Source organism: Loxodonta africana, chromosome 24 (genome assembly GCF_030014295.1).
Source record: "Loxodonta africana isolate mLoxAfr1 chromosome 24, mLoxAfr1.hap2, whole genome shotgun sequence".
Taxonomy (NCBI): domain Eukaryota; kingdom Metazoa; phylum Chordata; class Mammalia; order Proboscidea; family Elephantidae; genus Loxodonta; species Loxodonta africana.
The window spans coordinates 374,341-395,235 of record NC_087365.1 but is presented as its reverse complement, the minus strand read 5'-3'; the positions used below and the strand labels follow the sequence as shown (position 1 = coordinate 395,235).

Below are 20,895 nucleotides of genomic sequence, written 5' to 3'. Positions count from 1 at the left end.
GTTTTATCTAAGAAACATTTTACCAACCCAAGGTCACAGAAAAAAAAAAAAATTTTTTTTTCCCTGTTTCCTTCTAGAAGTGTTATAGTTCTGAATTTTACACTTAGGTCTATGATGCATTTTGAATTAAATTTTTGTATGTGGTGCAAGGTATGGATCCAAGTTCACTTATTTTGGGAAGTGGGGCATATGGATATCATTACACTAGTATCGTTTGTTGAAAATGCTATCTTTCCTCTACTGCATCATCTTTGCAGCTTATGCAAATATAAACTATCTGTATATGTGTGAGTTTTTTCTGGACTCTATTCTGTTCCATTGCTTAATTCTTCTAAACTGACACCAAGATTATGCTATTTTGAGTATTGTAACTTTATAATAATTCTTAAAATAGGTACTGTTATTGCTCCAAATTTGCTCTTTTTCAGAGTTCTTTGGCTATTCTAGGTCCTTTGCTTTTCTCATGAGTTTTAGGACCAGCTTCTCAATTTCTGCAAGAAAACAAAGTCTGCTTAAATTTTGACTGGCATTACATTGAATCTATATATCAATTTGAGAATTGACATCTTAACAATATTGAGTCTTCTGACCAATACATAAAGTATATCTCCCCATTTATTTGAGTCTTCATTCACTTCTTTCAGAAGTATTTTGTAGTTTTCAATGTACAGGTCTGTCACATCTTTTGTCAGATTTATCCCTAGGCATTTCACATTTTGGTGGTATTGTAAATGATGTTTTTAAAATTTCAAATTCTGATTGTTCATTGCAGGAAACAGGAATACAATTCACTTCTTTATATACTGATCTTATATCCTGCAAACTTGTTAAACTCATTCATCCTAGTAGCCCTTTTTTTGTAGATTGCATCAGATTTCCATAGTCATGATCATGTTTTCTATGACTAAAGTTTGACTCCTTCCTTTCTAACCCTGATGCCTTTATTTCTTCTTTTTGCCTGATTGCACTGATTACAGCCTCCAGTATGTATTGAATAAAAGTGGTTAGAGCAGACATCCCTGTCTAGTTCCTAATCTTTGGAGGAAAGCATTCAGTCTTTCACCTTGTTCTTAATTTTTTTGTTGTTGTTGAGAATACACACAGTGAAACATAAACCAAATTGAACAGTTTCTACATGTACAGTTCACTGACACTGACCAATTCTTCAAGTTGTACAACCATTCTCACCCTCTTTTTCTGAGTTGTCCTCCCCCATTAACATAAACTCATTGCCCCCTAAAGTTCCTGTCTAATCTTTTGAGTTGCTGTTGTCAATTTGATCCCATATATAGTTCTTAAGAGACCATAATGCCAAGGCAGACATTTTTTATTAATTAGGCTATTGTTTGGCTTTAAGAAGCCAAACTTCAGGGGATATTTTTGGTTTAAGGGTTAAAAATTATCTCAGTGCAATAGTTTCAGTGGTTCATTCAATCTCCATGGCTCCAGAATGTCTGGAGTCCATGAGAATTTGCATTTCTGTTCTCAATTTTTCCCCTTTTGATCAGGATTCTCCTATTGAATCTTTGATCAAAATGTTCAGTAATGGTAGCCAGGCACCATCCAGTTCTTCTGGTCTCATGGCACAGGAGGCAGTTGTTCATGGAGGCAATTAGCCACACCTTCCATATCCCCTCCTATTCCTGACTTTCCTTCTTCCTCTGTTGCTCCAAGTGAATAGAGACTAATTTTTGTGCTTTGAATGGCTGCTCGCTTTTAAGACCCCATGAACTATACAACAAACTAGGAGGTAGAACAGAAACACTAAACATATTATTTTGGGCCAGTTAACTGAGGTATCCCATAAAACCATGACCCTAAACCTCCAAACCAAGGAACCAAATCCCACAAGTTTTTGGTTGTATGTAAGCAGCCTCAGCAGCTACTCTGTAGATTTTTTAAAAAAATTTGTCTTTGTTGTAAATATGTCTATCACACAACTTTTGCCAATTCAACTTTTTACAGGTGTACAACTTATTGACAGCACTTAGAATAACTGGCGTGCGACTCTACCCTTAACGCAATTCTTCCATCATCGTACACCGAAACTTAGTACTCCTTAAGCAATAACCCTCCCCTTTCCCTCCCCGCCACCCCTGGTAACTACTAACGAACTTCGGTCTCTATACATTCGTCTTATCTTCTTATATGTGAGGCCATGCAATATTTGTTCGTGATTGACCTATTTCACTCAGCATAACGTCTTCAAGCTTCATCCATATTGTAGCATGTACCAAGACTTCACTTCTCTTATAGTCTTTCACCTTTAAGTATGATAGTAGCTGTAGGTTTTTTTGTTGATACCCTTGATCAGGTTTATAAGGGAATTTATCATACCAGCTTACTGAGAGTTTTTATCAGGAATAGATACTGGATTTTGTTATATTCTTTTTCTGCATCTATTTAGATTATTATTATTCTCTAACATGGTAAATTATAGTGATTGCTTGATTTTCCAATGTTAAGCTAACCCTCCATTCTTTTTTAAAAATTTTTATTGTGCTTTAAGTTTACAAATCGTCAGTCTCTCATACAAAAATTTATATACACCTTGCTATATATGCCTAGTTGCTCTCCCCCTAATGGGACGACACACTCCTTCCCTCCACTCTCTATTTTTGTGTCCATTCGGCCAGCTTCTGACCCCCTCTGCCCTCTCATCTTCCCTCCAGACAGGAGCTGCCCACATAGTCTCATGTGTCGACTTGATCCAAGAAGCTCACTCCTGGACTATCCCATAGTCCAGTCCAATCTCTGTCTGAAGAGTTGGCTTTGGGAATCGTTCCTGTCTTGTAACCCTCCATTCTTGACATAAACCCAATTAACCATTGATGTAGTACCCTTTTTATCGGATTTTGTTAAAATTTCATTAAAAATTTTTGCATTTATGGTCATAAGCAGACGCCCTGGTGGCACTGTGGTTAAACACTCTATCTGCTAACCTGAAGCTTGGTGATTTGAACCCACCGGTTGCTCCTCGGGAAAAAGATGTGGCAATCTGCTTCCACAAAGATAACAGCCTTAGAAACCCTATGGGGGCAGTTTCTACCCTGTCCTATAGGGTTGCTATGAGTCAGAATTGACTTGACAGGTATGTTCATAAGGGATATTGGTCTCTATTGTACTCATCATTTCTTTGGTCTAATTATCATGATAATCCTGACCTCAGAATGAGTTGGGAGATATTTCCTCCTCTTCAGTTTTTTGGAGGAGCTTGTATAGAATTAGTATTATTTCTTCCTTAAATGTTTAGTAGAATTCACTGGTTAAGCCATCTGGGTCTAGAGCTTCAGGTTATCTATTTCTTCTTTAATGAGCTTATATATCGTTTATACATTTCATCTGTCAAATTTACTGGCATAAAGTTGTTCATAATATTCCCGTAGTATGCCTTTATACCTGTAGATTTTGTAGTAACGTCACCTCTCATCACTGATATTGGTAATTTTTGTTTTCCTCTTTTTCCTAACCAGTCTGGCTAGAGGTTTATAAATGTTATTAATCTTTTCAAAGAACTAGCCATTTGTTTCATTGATTTTTCTCTATTGTTTGTGTTTTTTATTTCAGGGTTGGCAAACTTTTTCTGTATTTTAGACTTCGTAAGCTATACAATCTGCTAGTACTACTCAGTGCTGCTGTTGTAGAGCAAAAGCCAGCATGTCAATGAACGCATGTGGCTGCTTGCCAGTCAAACTTTATTTATAAAGACAGGCCTTGGGGCTGGGTTAACCTATACATGTGGTGTGCCAACCCGTTCTACTTTCTTGATTTCTGCTTTGATCTTATTTCCTCTCTTCTGTTTACTTTGGGTTTAACTTGCTCATTTTCTAGTCATTTAAGGTGGAAGCTGAGTCACTGATCTGATACCTTTCTTCTAATACAGGTGTTTAGTGCTATGGATTTCCTCCTAATACTTTAGCCCATCTCACATATTTTGATACATTGTTTTGATTTTCATTCAGTTCAAAACATTTCCTAATCATCTTTTTGATTACTTCTGTGTTTCATTAGTTGCTTAGCAGTGTATTCAGTTTTCAAATATTTGGGTATTTTCCAAATATCGTTCGGGTATTGATTTCTAATTTAATTCCCTTGTGGTCAGACTGCATACTTGAATCCTTTAAATTTTCTGAGACTTGTTCAAGACCCAGAATATGGTAATATCTTGGTAAATGGTTTGTATGGTTCTTGCTTCTGCTATTGTTGAGTGGTAGGTTCTATAAATGTCAACTGGTTGAGTGTCGCTCGAGTCTATTAATTCCAATCTCCCTGTTACTGAAATCCAAGCTGGAAGCCCCAACAAAAGTGTACCATTTGATGAATACCGACAAATGCATACATACGCCCATGTAACCCAAACTGTATAAAGATTTAATATTTTAATAACTGGTAGAGGTAATCCCCATTCATTGCTCTTTTTTCCAAAGTTTTTTTTTGATTATTTGCTTATCTAGTTGTGCATATAAACTTTAGAATCAGATTATCTAATTCTGGAGCAAGGGGGGACTGGGGCAGGAGACGCCTGTTTGTATTTTTATTGAGAGCGTATTGCATTTATCAATCAGGAGAACCACCAACTTTGTTGCTGAGTCTTCCTATCCAAGAATTGAAGTTTGTCTTTTCATACTGCTTTTGTTTTTCTCATACATGCATGTATTGTAAATGTACAAAGAGACAAGAAGGAGACATACCATCTTCAGGATAGTGAGTGCCTCTAGGAAAAGAAAGGGGATTGAGATAGAACAGGGCCTTTACATCCATGCCTTTTAAAAAACATTTATCAAAATGTTATTCTTAATACATCTAGTTGATGGACAAACAAAAAACCGATGGACACGTGGGTTTTTCTCCTAAAACTCTGTATTTTTCTACATATTTGATACATTTTATAATTAAAAAATTAAAAACAAATTTGGAAGTTAAATCAGTTTTTTAATAGAAAAGAAGTCTTGCAAATACAGTGACTCTTCTCATATTACAACAGTACATTAGGATAAACCAAATGGCCATAGTTTTTATATATAAAACTATACTTTTTTTTTTTTTTTACATATAGTACATTTTCCAGTGCGAAGACACTTCTATGAGGAAAATACTACATTTGTAATAAATATATCGCCCCCAAGTCCACAGGTCTAGCCATGTGCAAATATCCACACGTGGAGGCGTGGTTCCTAAAGAAAGGGTTTCCCCTCCTTTATTGCTGAGTTAGCAGTTCACAGAGTGATGCCTTTCTAGAATGTCTGCACTGACCCACCACTGAGAATTGTAATCTAAGCCAGAGCAGTAATAACAAAATAGTAAAGCTGTGCAGAGCAGTAATTTTGCATCTTTGCAGCCACAGTAAAAAGGACTGCATCACAATTAAGTTTATGTTAGCTCATTTTCTCTCAGTCACTCCTGGCTAAGTGTCTGCGTAATGTGTTACTGGTGAGTGAGTGGCAAACTGGGAATTTTATAAAAATGTGGTCTTGTCCAACATGTATATTTTTCCCCAGCATCCGGGACAGAGTAGACGTACGTTAGAGGTTTCTGGAATGCGCCAAGAATCACAATCCTCATATTCTGAGGACCAATGAGCCACAGAAAATTATGTCATCACAGTGGCTTAGTTTTAAAAGATGTTCTTTTCAGAATGAATTTCAGGAAAACAAGCAGTCTATACAGAGAGAGATGCTGGAGCAATCTTACTGATTAACTTGTTGAGAGCTCTGATTTTTTCTTCCAAGATGAGGTTGTTTTTCTCAGCTCCTCTTTGCTTTTCTTCTGTGACCTGTAGGGCTTTCATCAGGTGTGCGTTCTCTACATAAAGCTCCTTGAGCAGCAAATCGGACTTTGTGCTCTTTTCAAACTAAAGAGGGGAGAGAGTCACACTTTACTGTGAGTCTAGTGCAGAAATGCTTGTTCCCTTTCCCCATATCCTTCCACACTTGTTGAAATGATTTTAGGTTTTTATGGGTCTGACACAAATATTGTATATAATGACAATTCTTGTTACCCTGAAGTGAGACAGGAAATTGAGAATGTCAGGAACTACGTAGTAGAGGAAATTTAAAGGAAATTGCAAGAATCATTTTAACATGAAATAAAGACCTAAAAGACCAAATCAACAGACTTCAGAAAGGACGTTATCCAATGCAACATAAAAGAACAAAATTGCTGAGAGCGTCAACAATGTTTGGTTCATCCCACCACACTCTACCACCCGTGCTGTCACCCAGGACTCGCTGCGGCACTGACCCCTGCTGCTGCTGCCCAGGGTGTGAGCGGGCTGCTGTACACAAATGGGTTCACAGATGTGAGCAAGTGGACACGCTAGCCGTGGCACAGCCATGGTACAGACCTCGTTCAAGATACGATGGCACGGGGATCCCAGCACGGGGCTACGTCAACGCCAAGTTCACCTGTTGAACAAATGGTCACCACGTGCCCCCGTGTGCCAGACCTGCTGCAGTGTTGGTGAAGCAGCGGCGACCACAGTCTCTGCACTAACTTGAATCAACACAACAGAGTGTCACAACTCCTCAGTCAATTCCCAGACTTAAGCAAGTTTACAGATCCACAACCCCTTGAAAGAAGGGAGGCTGAGTCCCTCTGAGGAAGGGCCCCACTACACTACCCAAATTTATGCTGTTGATCTTTCTCCCAGGCTTCCCCAAAGACATCTACCGCCTATTACTAGAGTCACTCTTCACTATAAAAAAGGAAATAATCGGGCCTTTTGGGGATTACTGGAACTGACTAATTCCAGGAGACCCGAAACATCACCGTGGCCCAGCAGTCAGAGTGGGGCATATGGAGGTCAGGTCTTAGCTCAGGTCTGTTTCACAGTGGGTCCCCGAAAACACCCCGTAGTGATTCCCCAGTTGCAGAATGCATAATTGGAAGAGACATAGTCTCGGCAACTGACAGAACCCCTACGTTGGATCCCTGACGTAAGGAATAAGAGTTATTATAGTAGGAAAAGCCAAGTGGAAAAATCAGAACTGCCCCTAAGAAAACAGTAAACCAAAAGCAATACTGCACTCCTGGAGGGACTACAGAGATTAGTGCCAGCACCAAGGACTTGAAGGATGCAGGGTAGTAATTCCCACCACATCCCCATTCAACTTGCCTATTTGACCTGCATAGAAAACAGGTGGTAACTCCGATTACAGCCGCTATTCCAGATGTGGCCTCATTGCTTGAGCAAATTAATACATCCGGTACCTAGTATGCAGCTATTGAACTGGCCGATGTAATGTATCCTCACTGTCCAACCTTAGAAGTGTATCAGCTCTCTAGCCCTATGTCATGATTTAGTCTGCAGGGACCTTCATCGCCTTCCTATTCCACAAGACATCACACTGGTCCATTATATTGATGGCATTATGCTGACTGGACCTAATAAGGAAGAAGTATCAACAACTCTAGAATATTGGTAAGATATTTGTGTAGCCAGAGGGAGGGAAATAAACCCAACAAAAATTCAGGAGTCTTCCAACCTCACTGAAATTTTTAGGGGTCCAGAGGCATGTTGAAATATTCCTTCTAAGGTGAAGAATAAGTTGTTGCATCTGGCCCCTCCTATAACTAAAAAGGAGGCCAAACACCTGGTGGGCCTCTTTGGATCATGAAGGCAATATATCTATTCGTCATTTGGATGTTCAACTCTGGCCTATTGACTAAGTGACTCAAAAGGCAGGTAGTTTTGAGTAGGACCAGAACAAGAGAAGGCTCTTCAACAGGTCCAGGCTGCTGTGCAAGCTGCTCTCACGCTTGGGCCTTAAGACCCAGATGATCCAATGATGCTTGAAGTGTCCGTGGCAGATAGAGATGCCGTTTGGAGTCTTCGGCAGGCCCCTACTGGTGAATCACAGCACAGACCCTTAGGATTTTGAAGCAAAGTCCTGCCATCCTCTGCAGATAACTACTCTCCTTTTGAAAAACAGCTTATGGCTTGTTACTGGGCCTCAATAGAGACCATGCAGCCTGAGCTGCCCACCATAAACTGGGGATTGTCTGGTGCACACAGTCAAAGATAAATGTGCACAGCAGCACTCCCTCATCACATCATCAAATGCCCACGGTCTCCACTCCTGTCACATTACCTTCCATCTCCTAGTCGGCACCTATGGCCTCATGGGGAGTTCCTTATTTATGATCAGCTGACTGAGGAAGAGAAAAGTCACGCCTGGTTACAGACGGTTCTGTGCAGTATGCAGGCACCATTTGGAAGTGTACAACCGCAGCACCGCAGCCCCTTTCTGGCACTTTCCTGCCTGAAGGAGAGCAGTGAAGGGAAATCCTCCTAGTGGCCAGAATTTTGAGCAGTGCACCTGGCTGTTTATTTTGCTTGGAAGGAGAAATGGTCAGATGTGTAACTGAATGCTGATTCATGGGCTGTGGCCAATGGTTTGGCTGGATGGTCAGGGGCTTGGAAGGAAGATGATTGGAAAATTGTTGACAAGGAGGTACGGGGAAGAGGTAAGTGGATAGGCCTTTCTGAATGGTCCAAAGAAGTAAGGATATTTGTGTCTCATGTGAATGCTTATCAAAGGGTGACCTCAGCAGAGGAGAATATGAACAATCAAGTGGGTAGAACGACGCTTTTTGGGGATAAGGTCAGCCTCTTTTCCACAGCCACTCCTGTCATTGCCCAATGGGCTCATGAACAAAGTGGCCATGGTGGCAGGGATGGAGGTTATGCATGGGCACAGCAACATGGACTTTCACTCATCAAGGCCAACTCGGCTAGAGCCACTGCTGAGTGCCCAGTCTGGCCAACAGCAAAGACCAGCACTGAGTCCCTGGTACAGCACCATCCCTGGAGGTGATCAGCTAACAGCCTGGTGACAAGTGGATTACACTGGACCACTTCCATTACAGAAAGGGCAATGTTTCATCCTTACTTGAATAGACACATATTCTGGACATGGATTTCCTTCCTTGCATGCAATGCTTCTACCAAAACTACCACCCGTGGACTTACAGAATGCCTTATCCGCCATCATTGTCACTTTCTCAGCAAATGAAGTGCGGCAGCGGGCTCATGCTCATGTTATTCACCGGTCTTACCATGTTCCCCATCATCCTGAAGCATCGGATGACAGAACGATGGAATTACCTCCTAAAAACACAATTAAGGTGCCAGCTAGGTGGCAATACCTTGCAGGGTTGGGGCAGTGTTTTTCTGGAGGCTGTATATGCTTTAAAACAGTGCCCAATATATGGTGCTGCATCTCCCATAGCCAGAATTCATGGGCCCAGGAACCAAGTGGTGGAAATGGGAGTGGCACCACTCACTATTACTCCTAGTGACCTACTCCTAAAATTTTTGCTTCCTTTCCCCATGACCCACCTGGCCCCACTTTGGGCTCCTTATGCCTCTGGATCAACAGGCAAAGAAGGGAGTTGCCATACTGGCTGATAGGACTGATCTTGATACTGAACTGGTATTACATAACGTAGGTAAAGAAGAGTATGTCTGGAATGTAGGCGATACCTTAGGGCATCTCTTAGTACTACCATGCCCTGTGTATTAAAGTCAATGGAAAACTACAGCAGCCCAATTTGGACATGACTACTAATGGCCCAGACCCTGAAGGAATGAAGGTTTGGGTCACCCCACCAAACAGCGACTAGCTGAGGTGCTTGCTGAGGGGAAAGGTAATATGGAACGGGTACTTAAAGGTAGTTCTAAATACCGGCTACAACCACGTGACCAGTTGTAGACATGAGGACTGTAACTGTTGTATTTCTTCTTTGTTTTGTTATATGTGTGTGTGTGCATGAAATTTCTTTGTTTTCTTCCCTCCCTTATCCCATTAAAACCAAAAAACCAAAACCATTGCTGTCGAGTCAATTCCAACTCATAGTGGAATTGAGTAGAACTGCCCCATAGGGTTTCCAAGGTGGGTTCAAACTGCCAACCTTTTGGTTAGCAACTGAACCCTTAACCACTATGCCCTGACTCCATTACTTATCATAAAATACAAGATGTAAAAGGTGCTACTGTGTTTTCAGTTGAATGCATGTTACTTATATCATATTAGGCAAAGTACGACTTTATAACTGTCTTTATTTGGAGATTATGTATGGTTTAACGAAGTGTGTACAGGTGCCAATTTAACAAGGAGTGGACGGGGATGGTTAATGTTACATGTCAACTTGGCTAAGCTATGATTCTCAGTGGTTTGCCAGGTGCTCTTCCGTAAATCACCTTTCCATCTTGTGATCTGATGTGAGCAGCCAATCAGTTGAAAGGGGGAGTTGCCTTGCGGTTGTGGCCTGCGTTTAGTATGTAAATGGATATTCTGGTAAAGCTTGCTTGTTCTCAAGACACCGCACTCTTCTCATTGCCTGACCTCTGGTTATCGGTACATAAACCTGCAGAAGTCTCCAGTCTACTGCCTGACTTGCAGGTCTTGAATTCACCAGCCCCACTATCCTGTGAGCCAGCAGAGGTCTCCAGCCTGCTGCTGGACCCATCGATTTAGGACTTGTCAGCCCCTACAATTGTGTGAGCCATTTCTGCAAAGTAAATCTGTCTATACATATTTACATATTCAATTCACTGGTTTTGTTCCTCGAGACAACCCAGACTAAGACAGGAACCAAGGGGCCTTGTCTGTAAGGTAACACGTGAACCATGAACCAAAAACCAAAAACCAAATCCAGTGCCGTCAAGTCGCTTCCGACTCATAGCGACCCTATAGGACAGAGTAGAACTGCCCCACAGAGTTTCCAAGGTGCGGCTGGTGGATTCGAACTGCCAACCATTTGGTTAGCAGCTGTAGCACTTAACCACTACGCCGCCAGGGTTTCCTGTGAACATGTGAACAGAGGCCTGAAAAGAGTGAGAGTGAGTCTTAGAGGCCGTCCAGGTAGTGGGAAGTGCAGGTACCAAGGTCTTGAGGCTGGTGTGTACCTGGGGTGATTGGGGAGCAGCAGATGGCCACTGCAGCTGGAGGGGCGCGGACAAAGACGGCAAGGAAGTCAGAGCAGGGGCAGGCACCAAATTTAACAGAACCTTGGAGGCCACTGTGACAAGGCTGGCTCTTACTCTGAGGGAGATGGGAAGGCACTGTAGGGTCTGAGCCGAGGAGAGAAAGGATCTCAGTTGTGCTTTGGAAGGAGTGCTGCAGCTCCTGTGCTCAGCACAGATCCAGGCAGGAGTGCAAGGGTGGAAAGGGAAACCAGAGAAATGGCAAAAGATGAGGGGGCTTAGACCAGGAAGGGAGCAGTAGGGGTACGAGTGCTTAGAGTCTGTATCCATTCTGAAGGCCAAGCTGCTGGATTAGGTGTGGATCCAGGGAGGGAGGAGTAACAGAGATTGAGCCATTGAGAAGAGAATGGAGGGGAAGCTGGCAGGGCTGTTACCACAGAATACCTTTGAAGGGTATTTATGTAAAGAGGAGCAGAGATGTGGGGCACTGGCCAAACCAGAGAGGTGGGGTTCTTTAAGATCAGGTTTGCATACTGATGGCAGGGAGGGCTCCAGGCAAAAGGGAGATACAAAGGAGTAGGGAAGGGGGAGGAGATGGGGAGGGGAGGGGAGAGACAAGAGAAGCAGAGGAGAGGGCAGGAGGTGGTATCTGGTGTCTGGTGCTTATTGTAGGGGCACCTTTTGCAGGGGCAAAGACCGCTTGCCCACAGCTACAAGCAGGGAGGCAGAAATGTGTGGGCACCTTTTTATGGCTATGATTCTCAGAGATCCAGAGATTACGGGATGCTACTGGTATTTTTTTTTTTTACTGGTATTTAGCACCTTGTGGGCAGGGTGCCAAGTGTCCTACAAGGCACAGGATAGTCTGCCAGTGAGCAATGTCCTTCCCCAAATGCCAACCTGGCCTCTGCTGAGGGATACATGCTGGGTCACCATTCAAGGGTGTAGTCAGGTACCTCGTCTCTGCAGACTGGTTCCCCATCACCCTGACTCTGCACTCCAGGAGAGTGTGCTTTCTTAGAGCACAGTCTTATCATCAGCTGTCTCCACCTCCAGAACGTAAGTGCCACGAGGGCAGAGACTCAGGCTTGTTCGTCTCAGGTCTACCTACAACAATGCCCTGGCACACAGTAGGTGCTCAGTAAGCATTTATTGAACGATCATGTGTCCCTGAGTCTGTGGCAAGACAGTCTCTTCCTACACCAACTGTGTGAGCACCCACGAGGGAGAAATGTGCAAAAAGAGGACGTGTGGAGACGACAGGAGCCCATAACTTGCCTGGTCCTTCAGCTCATCCACTTTTTCTTGTAGGAGCATTTCCACGTTCTTCAAGATCAATTCTACCTCTTCCACCTGCTCTTTTGTGGCTGTAAGCTGTTTTTCATGTTCCTCCTGCCGTAAAGAAGGTTATAGATTGAACATTTGTGTTTTAAAAGAAATCACTTCACGACATATTTAAAACGGCATCTGGCTGCAACGTACAAGTCTGAGAGCAACGAGCTATGAGCCTGTCTGTATGTGGAACATGAACAAGTCTTCTCAGGAGCCACGGGGTGTGGTGCTGTGTGTAGCAATCAGACAGTCTGGCAGTTTCTTACAAAGCTAAAAACAGGCTCACCATACAATTCAGCAATTGCACTCCTAAGTATTTACTCAAAGGAGTTAAAAACATTATGGCCACATAAAAACCTGCCACAAATGTTTATAATAACTTTATTCTTAATTGCCCAAAACTGGAAGCAACCAAGATGTCCTTCAACAGGTGAAGGGGTAACCAGACGGTGGCGTGTCTATACAATGGAATATCATTCCACAAAAAAAGAAATAAGCCATCAAGCCATAGACAAGACACGGAGGAACCTTAAATGCATATTGTTAAGTGAAAGAAACCAGTCTAAAAAAAAAGCCACATGCTGTATGATTCCAACTACATGACAAAAAGCAAAACTATAGAGACTGCGAGGTTAGTGACTCCCAGGGGGGTTCGCGGAGACTCAGAGGGATGAGCAGGTGGAGCACACAACATGCGTTTGTCAAAATCCATAGGAAACACAAAGAGTGAGCCCTAATGTGACCTATGGACTTCAGTTAATAACAAAACAAAACCTGTTGCCATCAAGTTAATTCCGACTCACGTCAACACCATGTGTTTGTGGAACGGAAGTGCTCCACAGGGTTTTCTTGGTTGCAATCTGCTTCGGTAAAGATTAGAGCCAAGACCCTCTGGAGCAGTTGTACTCTGTAAACACATGGGGTTGCCATGAATCAGAATCGACTTGACAGCAACCAGCTCAGTTTCTACCATTAACCTTTAGGTTAGCAGTCCAGTACAAACTGTTTGCGCCCGCCTTTAGTGAACCTTCAGTTAATAATACCCTATCAATATTGGCTCGCCGACTGTAACTAACACACCACACCAACCTAAGACGTTAATAATAGGAGAGACCGTGTGCAAGGCAGAAACGGAGTAGACGGGAGCTCTCTGTACACCTAAAGCTGCTCTAAGAAATGACATCTATTAAAGATCAGGCAAGCGTTCAGCAACGAATTAGGCAAAGATAAAGTCAACAGAAATGCAGGTCTCACAACGCTGAAGTTTTAGAACCGAAAAACCAAAATGAAACAATAAAACTGGGAGGATTCATGCTCTGGCTTTTCTGTAAACTCAGGTCAGGCCATGATGGCCCCCGTACAGGGGCCTTGGTCCTCCCTCCCTCTCGCCCACCACCCCGCTGCCTCACCCAGCCCACCACCCCGCTGCCTCACCCACGGCCTCGCCACATGCCACCTTTAGGGCTCTATTAGCAGTCTGCATTTGTGGCCCCCAATGCTCAGTGATGAGGCCTGGGTGTGGGAAACTACAGCCCCAGATCCTTCAGTTGAAACCCAGTGGCTACCCACTCTCCTGCCTGAGAATGGGATAGATGCCCCCAATCCCAGGTCTTTGCTGTTCCTTACCAGACCCAGCCATACACTTTCTACGCTTCAAGCTGCCTCCTCTAGACAGGTGTCCTGGGCTGTGAACCCTCCCCTTTGACTGCGTTCCCTGGGAACATGGTCCTATCTGACGAAATGGGAGGCCTCTGAGCACAAAACGCATTCCCTAAACGTCTGCTGAACTGAATTCCATCTGAGTCCTTCTCACTTCCTTCCTCATGAAAAGTGGACATCAACCAAGACTAGGCCAGCTCCAGAGAACCCCGTTTAGTAACGTGAAAGGGGAGGAAACTCCTACAACGCTGATACCATCACAGCCGGGAAGATGAGGAACTTCTGCTTCCTGGGTGCTCAGGCCTGGTCGTTGGCCTCTAGGGAGGCAGGCACTGACGCCTCCCCACCTGAGTGCATGGCTGCTCTCCCACTGAGTGGTGGGGTCATCTGCCTCCGCCCCAATCTGCTGGTCTTTGTGACTCACTTGACCAGGAGCAGCTTCTGTCCCCCCTCTTGGCACACCTGCTGGCCCTACCCCTCCTCAGAGACAGGGAGGAAGTGGCTCAGAACCAAGCACTGCGGCCAGACCAATCAGAGGGTTTTCAGAAGCACAGCAGTACACCACCATTCTCCTCCTGACCATACTCTCCTCTACAAGGCAGCCAGACATGACTCGTGCTCTTGTGGGCAGGCACCTCTCCTGTACCAGTTTGTTCCCAGTACCCGCTGGCCCTGAGGCGCAGAGTAGACGTGCCCACAGGCAAGGAGCTCACAGTCTGGCGAGCGGCAGGCTCCAAGGGGCTCCTGTGTGCATGGAGAAGGGGTGGAGACCTGGAAGTGGGATGCCCAGGGGCACCATGAATGCAGATGTCCAGGAACTGAGCCATTCCCTCTGCTGGCTGGAGCAGGAGTGAGGGACAAGGGCCAGCAAGAGACCCTGGTTGGGGGAGAGTCCTGACTGCAAGGTCACAAACCCAACCTTCTCCTCAGCCTCCCTCACTCAGCTGTCCCACCCAAGTCCCTCCGCTGAGCTTCTTTATGCCTTTCCCCAGCCTTGGCCCCAGTCTCTTCAGGTGCCTCTCCCAGTTGGGATTGCGACAACCTTAAGTTCTGATATTCCTGACTCATGTGTTCAAATTCCAGTTTGAGTCCCTAGATTTGGTCATCCTATTTTTAAAAGATCCGTTTCACAGGTGCAAGAAATACCTTTGCAGTCTGGTGTACGCTTAATGTAGAAACTTCAGAAAATCACAGGAAACCAAGAATTACAAAATTTAAATCACCCATGACTCCACCACCCAGAGGAACCCCGAGCACTTCCTCATGCCACAGTATTATTGAAAAACATGTTTTTAATGGCTGCACCTTAACTTACTGACTCATTCACCAACTCTTGATGATTCAAGCTGAGTTCGAGTTTTGTGATTATAAATACCCCAGCAAGGAAAATACCTACAGCTACATCTTTCCACAATGCTCATAGGTAAAATTCCCATAAGCAGATTATTAAGTCAAAGCATAATGATGTTCTTGAGGCTCTTCATATATTATATGTACACACACACACACACACACACACACACACACCCCTGGCTATGTGTTGGGCGGCGCGTGTCTCTAGGTCCCTGAGCTGCCTCTCCAGCGTCCCCCTCTGCTACGTGTTGGGCAGCGCGTGTCTCTAGGTCCCTGAGCTGCCCCTCCAATGTCCGCCTCTGCTACGTGTTGGGCAGCGCGTGTCTCTAGGTCCCTGAGCTGCCCCTCCAATGTCCGCCCCTGCTACGTGTCGGGCAGTGCGTGTCTCTAGGTCCCTGAGCTGCCCCTCCAATGTCCGCCTCTGCTACGTGTCGGGCAGTGCGTGTCTCTAGGTCCCTGAGCTGCCCCTCCAATGTCCGCCTCTGCTACGTGTCGGGCAGTGCGTGTCTCTAGGTCCCTGAGCTGCCCCTCCAATGTCCGCCTCTGCTACGTGTCGGGCAGTGCGTGTCTCTAGGTCCCTGAGCTGCCTCTCCAGCGTCCCCCTCTGCTACGTGTTGGGCGGCGCGTGTCTCTAGGTCCCTGAGCTGCCCCTCCAATGTCCGCCTCTGCTACGTGTCGGGCAGTGCGTGTCTCTAGGTCCCTGAGCTGCCTCTCCAATGGCCCCTCTGCTACGTGTCGGGCAGTGCGTGTCTCTAGGTCCCTAAGCTGCCTCTCCAATGGCCCCTCTGCTACGTGTTGGGCGGCGCGTGTCTCTAGGTCCCTGAGCTGCCCCTCCAATGTCTGCCTCTGCTACGTGTCGGGCAGTGCGTGTCTCTAGGTCCCTGAGCTGCCTCTCCAATGTCCCCCTCTGCTTTGCCCACTTACCCATTCTTCCTCCTGGTGACCCGCCCCCTCCAGCCTCTGTGTTAGCAGCTGAATGGTGACTTCGTTCTTCTCGTTTTGGGCCCGGTAGGCATTGACCTCCCTGTCCAGCTGAAGGGTTCTGTGGTTCAGCTGGGACAACTGATCCTTGTATTTCTGACTCTAGAGCAAAAAAGGTTAAAACACAGATTGAATTTTTTTTTTTAACACCAGCAACTCGATTCAGATCACTTCAGTGGTTCCCAAATCGGGGTGATTTTGCCCCCCGTGGGACATGTGGCAATGTCTACAGACGTTTTTGATTGTCATAACTGAGGGAGGCAGGGGTGGCTGCTGACATCCAGGGCTGCTACTGAACATGCAACAGTGCACAGGTCAGCCCCTGTGACAGACTCATCCAGCCCCCAAAGTCACCAGGGCCGACGCCGAGAAACCTGCTGTATTCCTGAGAAGAAACGAGACACATCCATACCCCCAGAACCAGCAAGACATGCCAAGAACACTCAGAACACCATTCTGAAGGCCTTCCACATTTTTATCTCATGTCCTTCACAGTTGTTTCTAATATTATTTTAAGGAAAAAAAAAAAAGAAGTAAACTGAAAGTATATGAATCTCTTTAAAGTCTCCTCTGATCTCTGCCCCTAAACATATAAACCTGGCTGGCAGCAGGGTGTCAGTGTCCTCAGTACCACCGCTCTGCAGATGAGGGTGCCTCACAGAGGTCTCCTGGGTGGGTGCACGGATGACTGTGTGTTCCAACAGTAGGTAGAAAGTTCCTCAGTTTTTCACAACGGAGATTTCAGTTACCACCAATCACGCATCACGAAGATCTTCATACAAACTACATTTTTATTTAATTGCTTTTTTCACAGCAGCTAGTTTTGGGGGCAGAGAGTGAACACAGATCCAGGGCATTCCTAGGTTGCTGTCCAACACTGCTGAACCTCTCAGCACCACTGGCAATGAACAGAATAATTTTATTTTTTTACGGGTTTAATAAGCACATATTGGCACCTTAGGGAGTCCCTGGGTAGTACAAGTAGTTAACACACTGCGCTACTCACAGAAAAGCTGGAGGTTTGAGTCTACCCAGAGGCACCCTGGAAGAAAGGGCTGGCGATCTGCTTAGAAAAAAATCAGCCAGTGAAAACCCTGTGGTTTTCGACTCTGACACACTTGTAGTCGCCATGATAGAGTCAACTCTATAGCAGTTGGTGTGGTATATGGTACCTTAAGGTTGTTTCAATTAGGGTTCCACTCAAGGTTAGGGAATCTATGCATTTTGCCTGTGAGGACTCACTTCTCTGTAAACTGATCAAAACCTGTCCTTTTCCCAGAACTTCAGCAACGGGCATGCGGCAGTGTCTCTGCTACGTTGCAAGTTCCTATCAGCTATGTCTGTATAAACCTCTCTCTGCGCTCGTGGCATTTTAGGAAACTGAAACATCTTTGTCAGTATTGTCGCTCACTCACCTGTCCTCCAGTGAGGGCCTTGATTTCATCAGTAATAAGAAATGTTACATGTCACTTCAGCTCCGGGGATAAACATACTAGTCAATTTTCTTCTACTCATCTTTAACAGTTAAGCTCTTTGTTTGGAACTAGCTTCAAACTTGTAGAAGTGTTGCAGGAGTAGGACTATTACAAAGAACATTGAAGTCCTTTTTCCCAGACTCGCTGACTGATGGCATCTCTCCCCATCTGCTTTACCGCCGGAGCTCTTTAGGCATTATAGACACAGTGCTCTTTTCTGAGCTCTGGAACGGTTACTGACTTCGGGAAATGTAACCTGACGCACCACGCACGCCCCGGTTTTGTTGGCTGACTTACTAGTGTCCTCAGGCAGGACATGCTCTTGGCCGGGCAGCGCCTTCAGTTGTCCGGTGTCTTAGCCTCCTTCAGTCTGGAGCATTTCCACAGCCTTTCACTTTTATGATGTTGGCATTTTTAACAGATACTGTCACCTCCCCTCCCTTCTGACAGAACATTTCTCATTTTGGGTTTGTCTGATGTGTTGTCATGGTCAGATCTGGGTGGTGGATTTCTGGCTCAAGCACGGCACAGGTGATGCTGCCTTCCTCAGGGCGTCACGCCTGCCCTTTGGTGGTGGCCATTCTGGTCACCTCTTGGAGTTTAAACTTGCATTCACTTGCGTTGCAGAAGGTGATGTGAGATGTTAGCAGCTGTCTCCTGGGCACATTTTAAAACAAAAGGATATTCTTGCCAAATGTGATTACTCTGACTCTGATCAAGTTTAGGCCCAATGTCCAGTCTACCAGAAATTGAAGCACCCCATGGGGAAACAACTGGACAGGTCCAGAATGTGGGCCATCCCATGAGACAACTGCCTGGTCTCCTCAAAGACTTAACGTCACGTGGATAAAAGAGGATTTCTAGATTAAAAACAACTGCAGAATGGAGTCTGCTCCCATAGCCAACACTCTACCTGCCTCCCTCTGCACCCCTTAGCTCAGGTCTCTGAGACCAACAGGATAGACAGCCCTGGGGGTCGGGTGAAGTCTGTCTGCTCCCGCTTCCAATCAGCACCAAGCACTGCAGAATGAGGCTGCTGTGTGCTAGGAAGCAGGCATCTTGAGTGGAGGCTACACCCACAGCCAACATACTACAGGACAAGCTCTAAGGACAAGCAACAAGGCAGCCCTCCCTCGGAGTCTGTTTAGAGTGTGACAACCCCTCCTCCACCCAATAACTGGACAGATACAAATTCCTACAGAAGGTTTCCTACTTCGAGGCCAGGGGATGGGCCTCCTAAGTGGAGGCTCCTTCCCCAAGCACCACAGGGCAACTGGGGCTCTGAAACCAACAAGGCAGATCTCTTGGAGGTCCTTTTGGTGAGTGGTAGCCCTTTCTCCTCCTGAAATGGAAGAAAATTGGCCGTGCTTCCCCTTGCTATGAGTTGGGATCAACTCGACGGCACTGGGTTTGGTTTTTTTTTTTTTGGTCCCCTAAATGCTAGCACATATATAAGCAGACCACACAGAGCAGGGAAGGAAGCCTTGGCCAAAACTGGGGGGCAACGCCCAGCCTGAAAGTGTGCTCGCTGAGTGTGGGTTTTCCAACTGAAAATGTGGTTGCAGAAACAGAGATGGGAAGGGAGTAATAACCACACAGACAGAGGACTGCGCCCCCAGGAGGACAGACTGACTGCCTAAGTGGCAGAGCCTGCTGCTAGACAGACAAACCACAAAATGTTCTCTGGTGTGTTTGGGAGGCATTGAAAGTTGAAAACTGAGACCTGGAACTTTCAAATCCTAATTAAACCAGGGAGTGGGAAGAAGCAGTCTTAGTCATCTAGTGTTACCCAACCCAGACCCAGTGACAGAAATACCACAAGTGGGTGGCTTTAACAAAGAGAAATTTATTTCCTCACAGTAAAGTAGGCTAGAAGTCCAAATTCAGGGTGTCAGCTCCAGGGGAAAGGCATTCTCTCTCTGTTGGCCTTTTCATCAATGTTTCCTCAGGCTAGGAGCTTCTCTGCACAGGAATCCTGGGTCCAAAGGACGTGCTCTGCTCCCAGTGCTTCTTTCTTGGTGGTATGAGGTCCTCCTGTCTCTCTGCTTGCTTCTCTCTTTTATATCTTAAGAGATTGCCTGAAGATACAATCCAGTCTGATAGATTGAGTCCTGCCTCACTAACAACTGTTGCCCATCCTCCCTCATTAACATCATAGAGGAAAATCACACAATACCGGGAATTATCACCCAGCCAAATTGATACACACGTTTTGGGGGACATAATTCAACCCATGACAGGAGCTACCACAGAGTGGGAGAGGAAAAGGTAAACAAAGGCTGAAGGCTCTACCACCTAAGGGTTTTTTTGCAGAAAGTAGTACAGGCAAAAACACCAAACACTTGGGAGAACCCAGAAAGCTAACACCCTCGAACATTCTAATACCCCAACAAAAAAATCACAAGACACACAAAGAACAGAGGAATAATGGCCCATCCAAATGAACATGATGAACGGTGTGGAAGTGCATCTAGGGATGGCCAAACAATGAAAAAAATGGAAGTATTTAATACAATGTTAAACATAATTAAAGAGCTAAGCAAAAATACAAACACAGAGCTAAAAAAAATAAATAAAATAAAATCAGGAAAACAATGCAAGAACAAAATGAGGATCTTAAAAAAAGAGATATTGCAACTGAAAGAGACAACACCTAAAATGAGAAATACAACAGAAGGGCTTATCAAAATATTTAATAGGGCAGAAGAAATAATGAGTGAATTAGAGGATAAGATAGTCAAGATTACAGGAGACGAAGAACAACAAGAATGGAGGATCAAGAAGGCTGAGCACAATTTAATGGAATAATGGTACAACATCAAGAGACCTAATACATGCATTATGAAAATTCAAGGAGATGAGACAGAGAATATATGAAGAAATAATGACAGAAAATAACTAAGGACATGAATCTACTAATTCAAGATGCTCAAAGAACCCCAAGCAGGACAAACCCACAGAGAACTACACCAAGACATATCATAGTAATGTTCTCAAAAAGTCAAGATAAACAGAGAATCCTGAAAGCAGCAAGAGAGAAGCAAACTGCCACATACAAAAGATCCCCAGTAAGATCGAAGGCCGATTTCTCCTCAGAAACATTGGAGGCCAGAAGGCAATGGAATGAAATATTTAAAGTGCTGAAAGAAAAAAACAAACAAAAAAAAC

General features: G+C 44.9%; 1 protein-coding gene across 12 annotated transcripts in view; it reads right to left on the bottom strand.

Moving 5' to 3' along the window:
• Positions 1–4,781: 4,781 nt before the first annotated feature.
• The window catches only part of NINL (ninein like), a 245,308-nt gene continuing 229,194 nt past the window's right edge, over positions 4,782–20,895 (bottom strand). For 2 of the 12 annotated variants that reach the window (XM_023549935.2, XM_023549934.2), the window contains exons 12-14: positions 16,196–16,354; positions 12,206–12,319; positions 4,782–5,851 (exon numbers count right to left, since the gene is read on the bottom strand). In XM_023549935.2, the coding sequence (XP_023405703.2) occupies positions 5,660–5,851; positions 12,206–12,319; positions 16,196–16,354 (465 nt within the window). In that variant the 3' untranslated portion in view covers positions 4,782–5,659. Of the gene's footprint in view, positions 5,852–12,205; positions 12,320–16,195; positions 16,355–20,895 lie in introns of those variants that run through there. The other 10 variants (XM_023549930.2, XM_023549933.2, XM_023549932.2 and 7 more) reach the window with 9 other exon arrangements.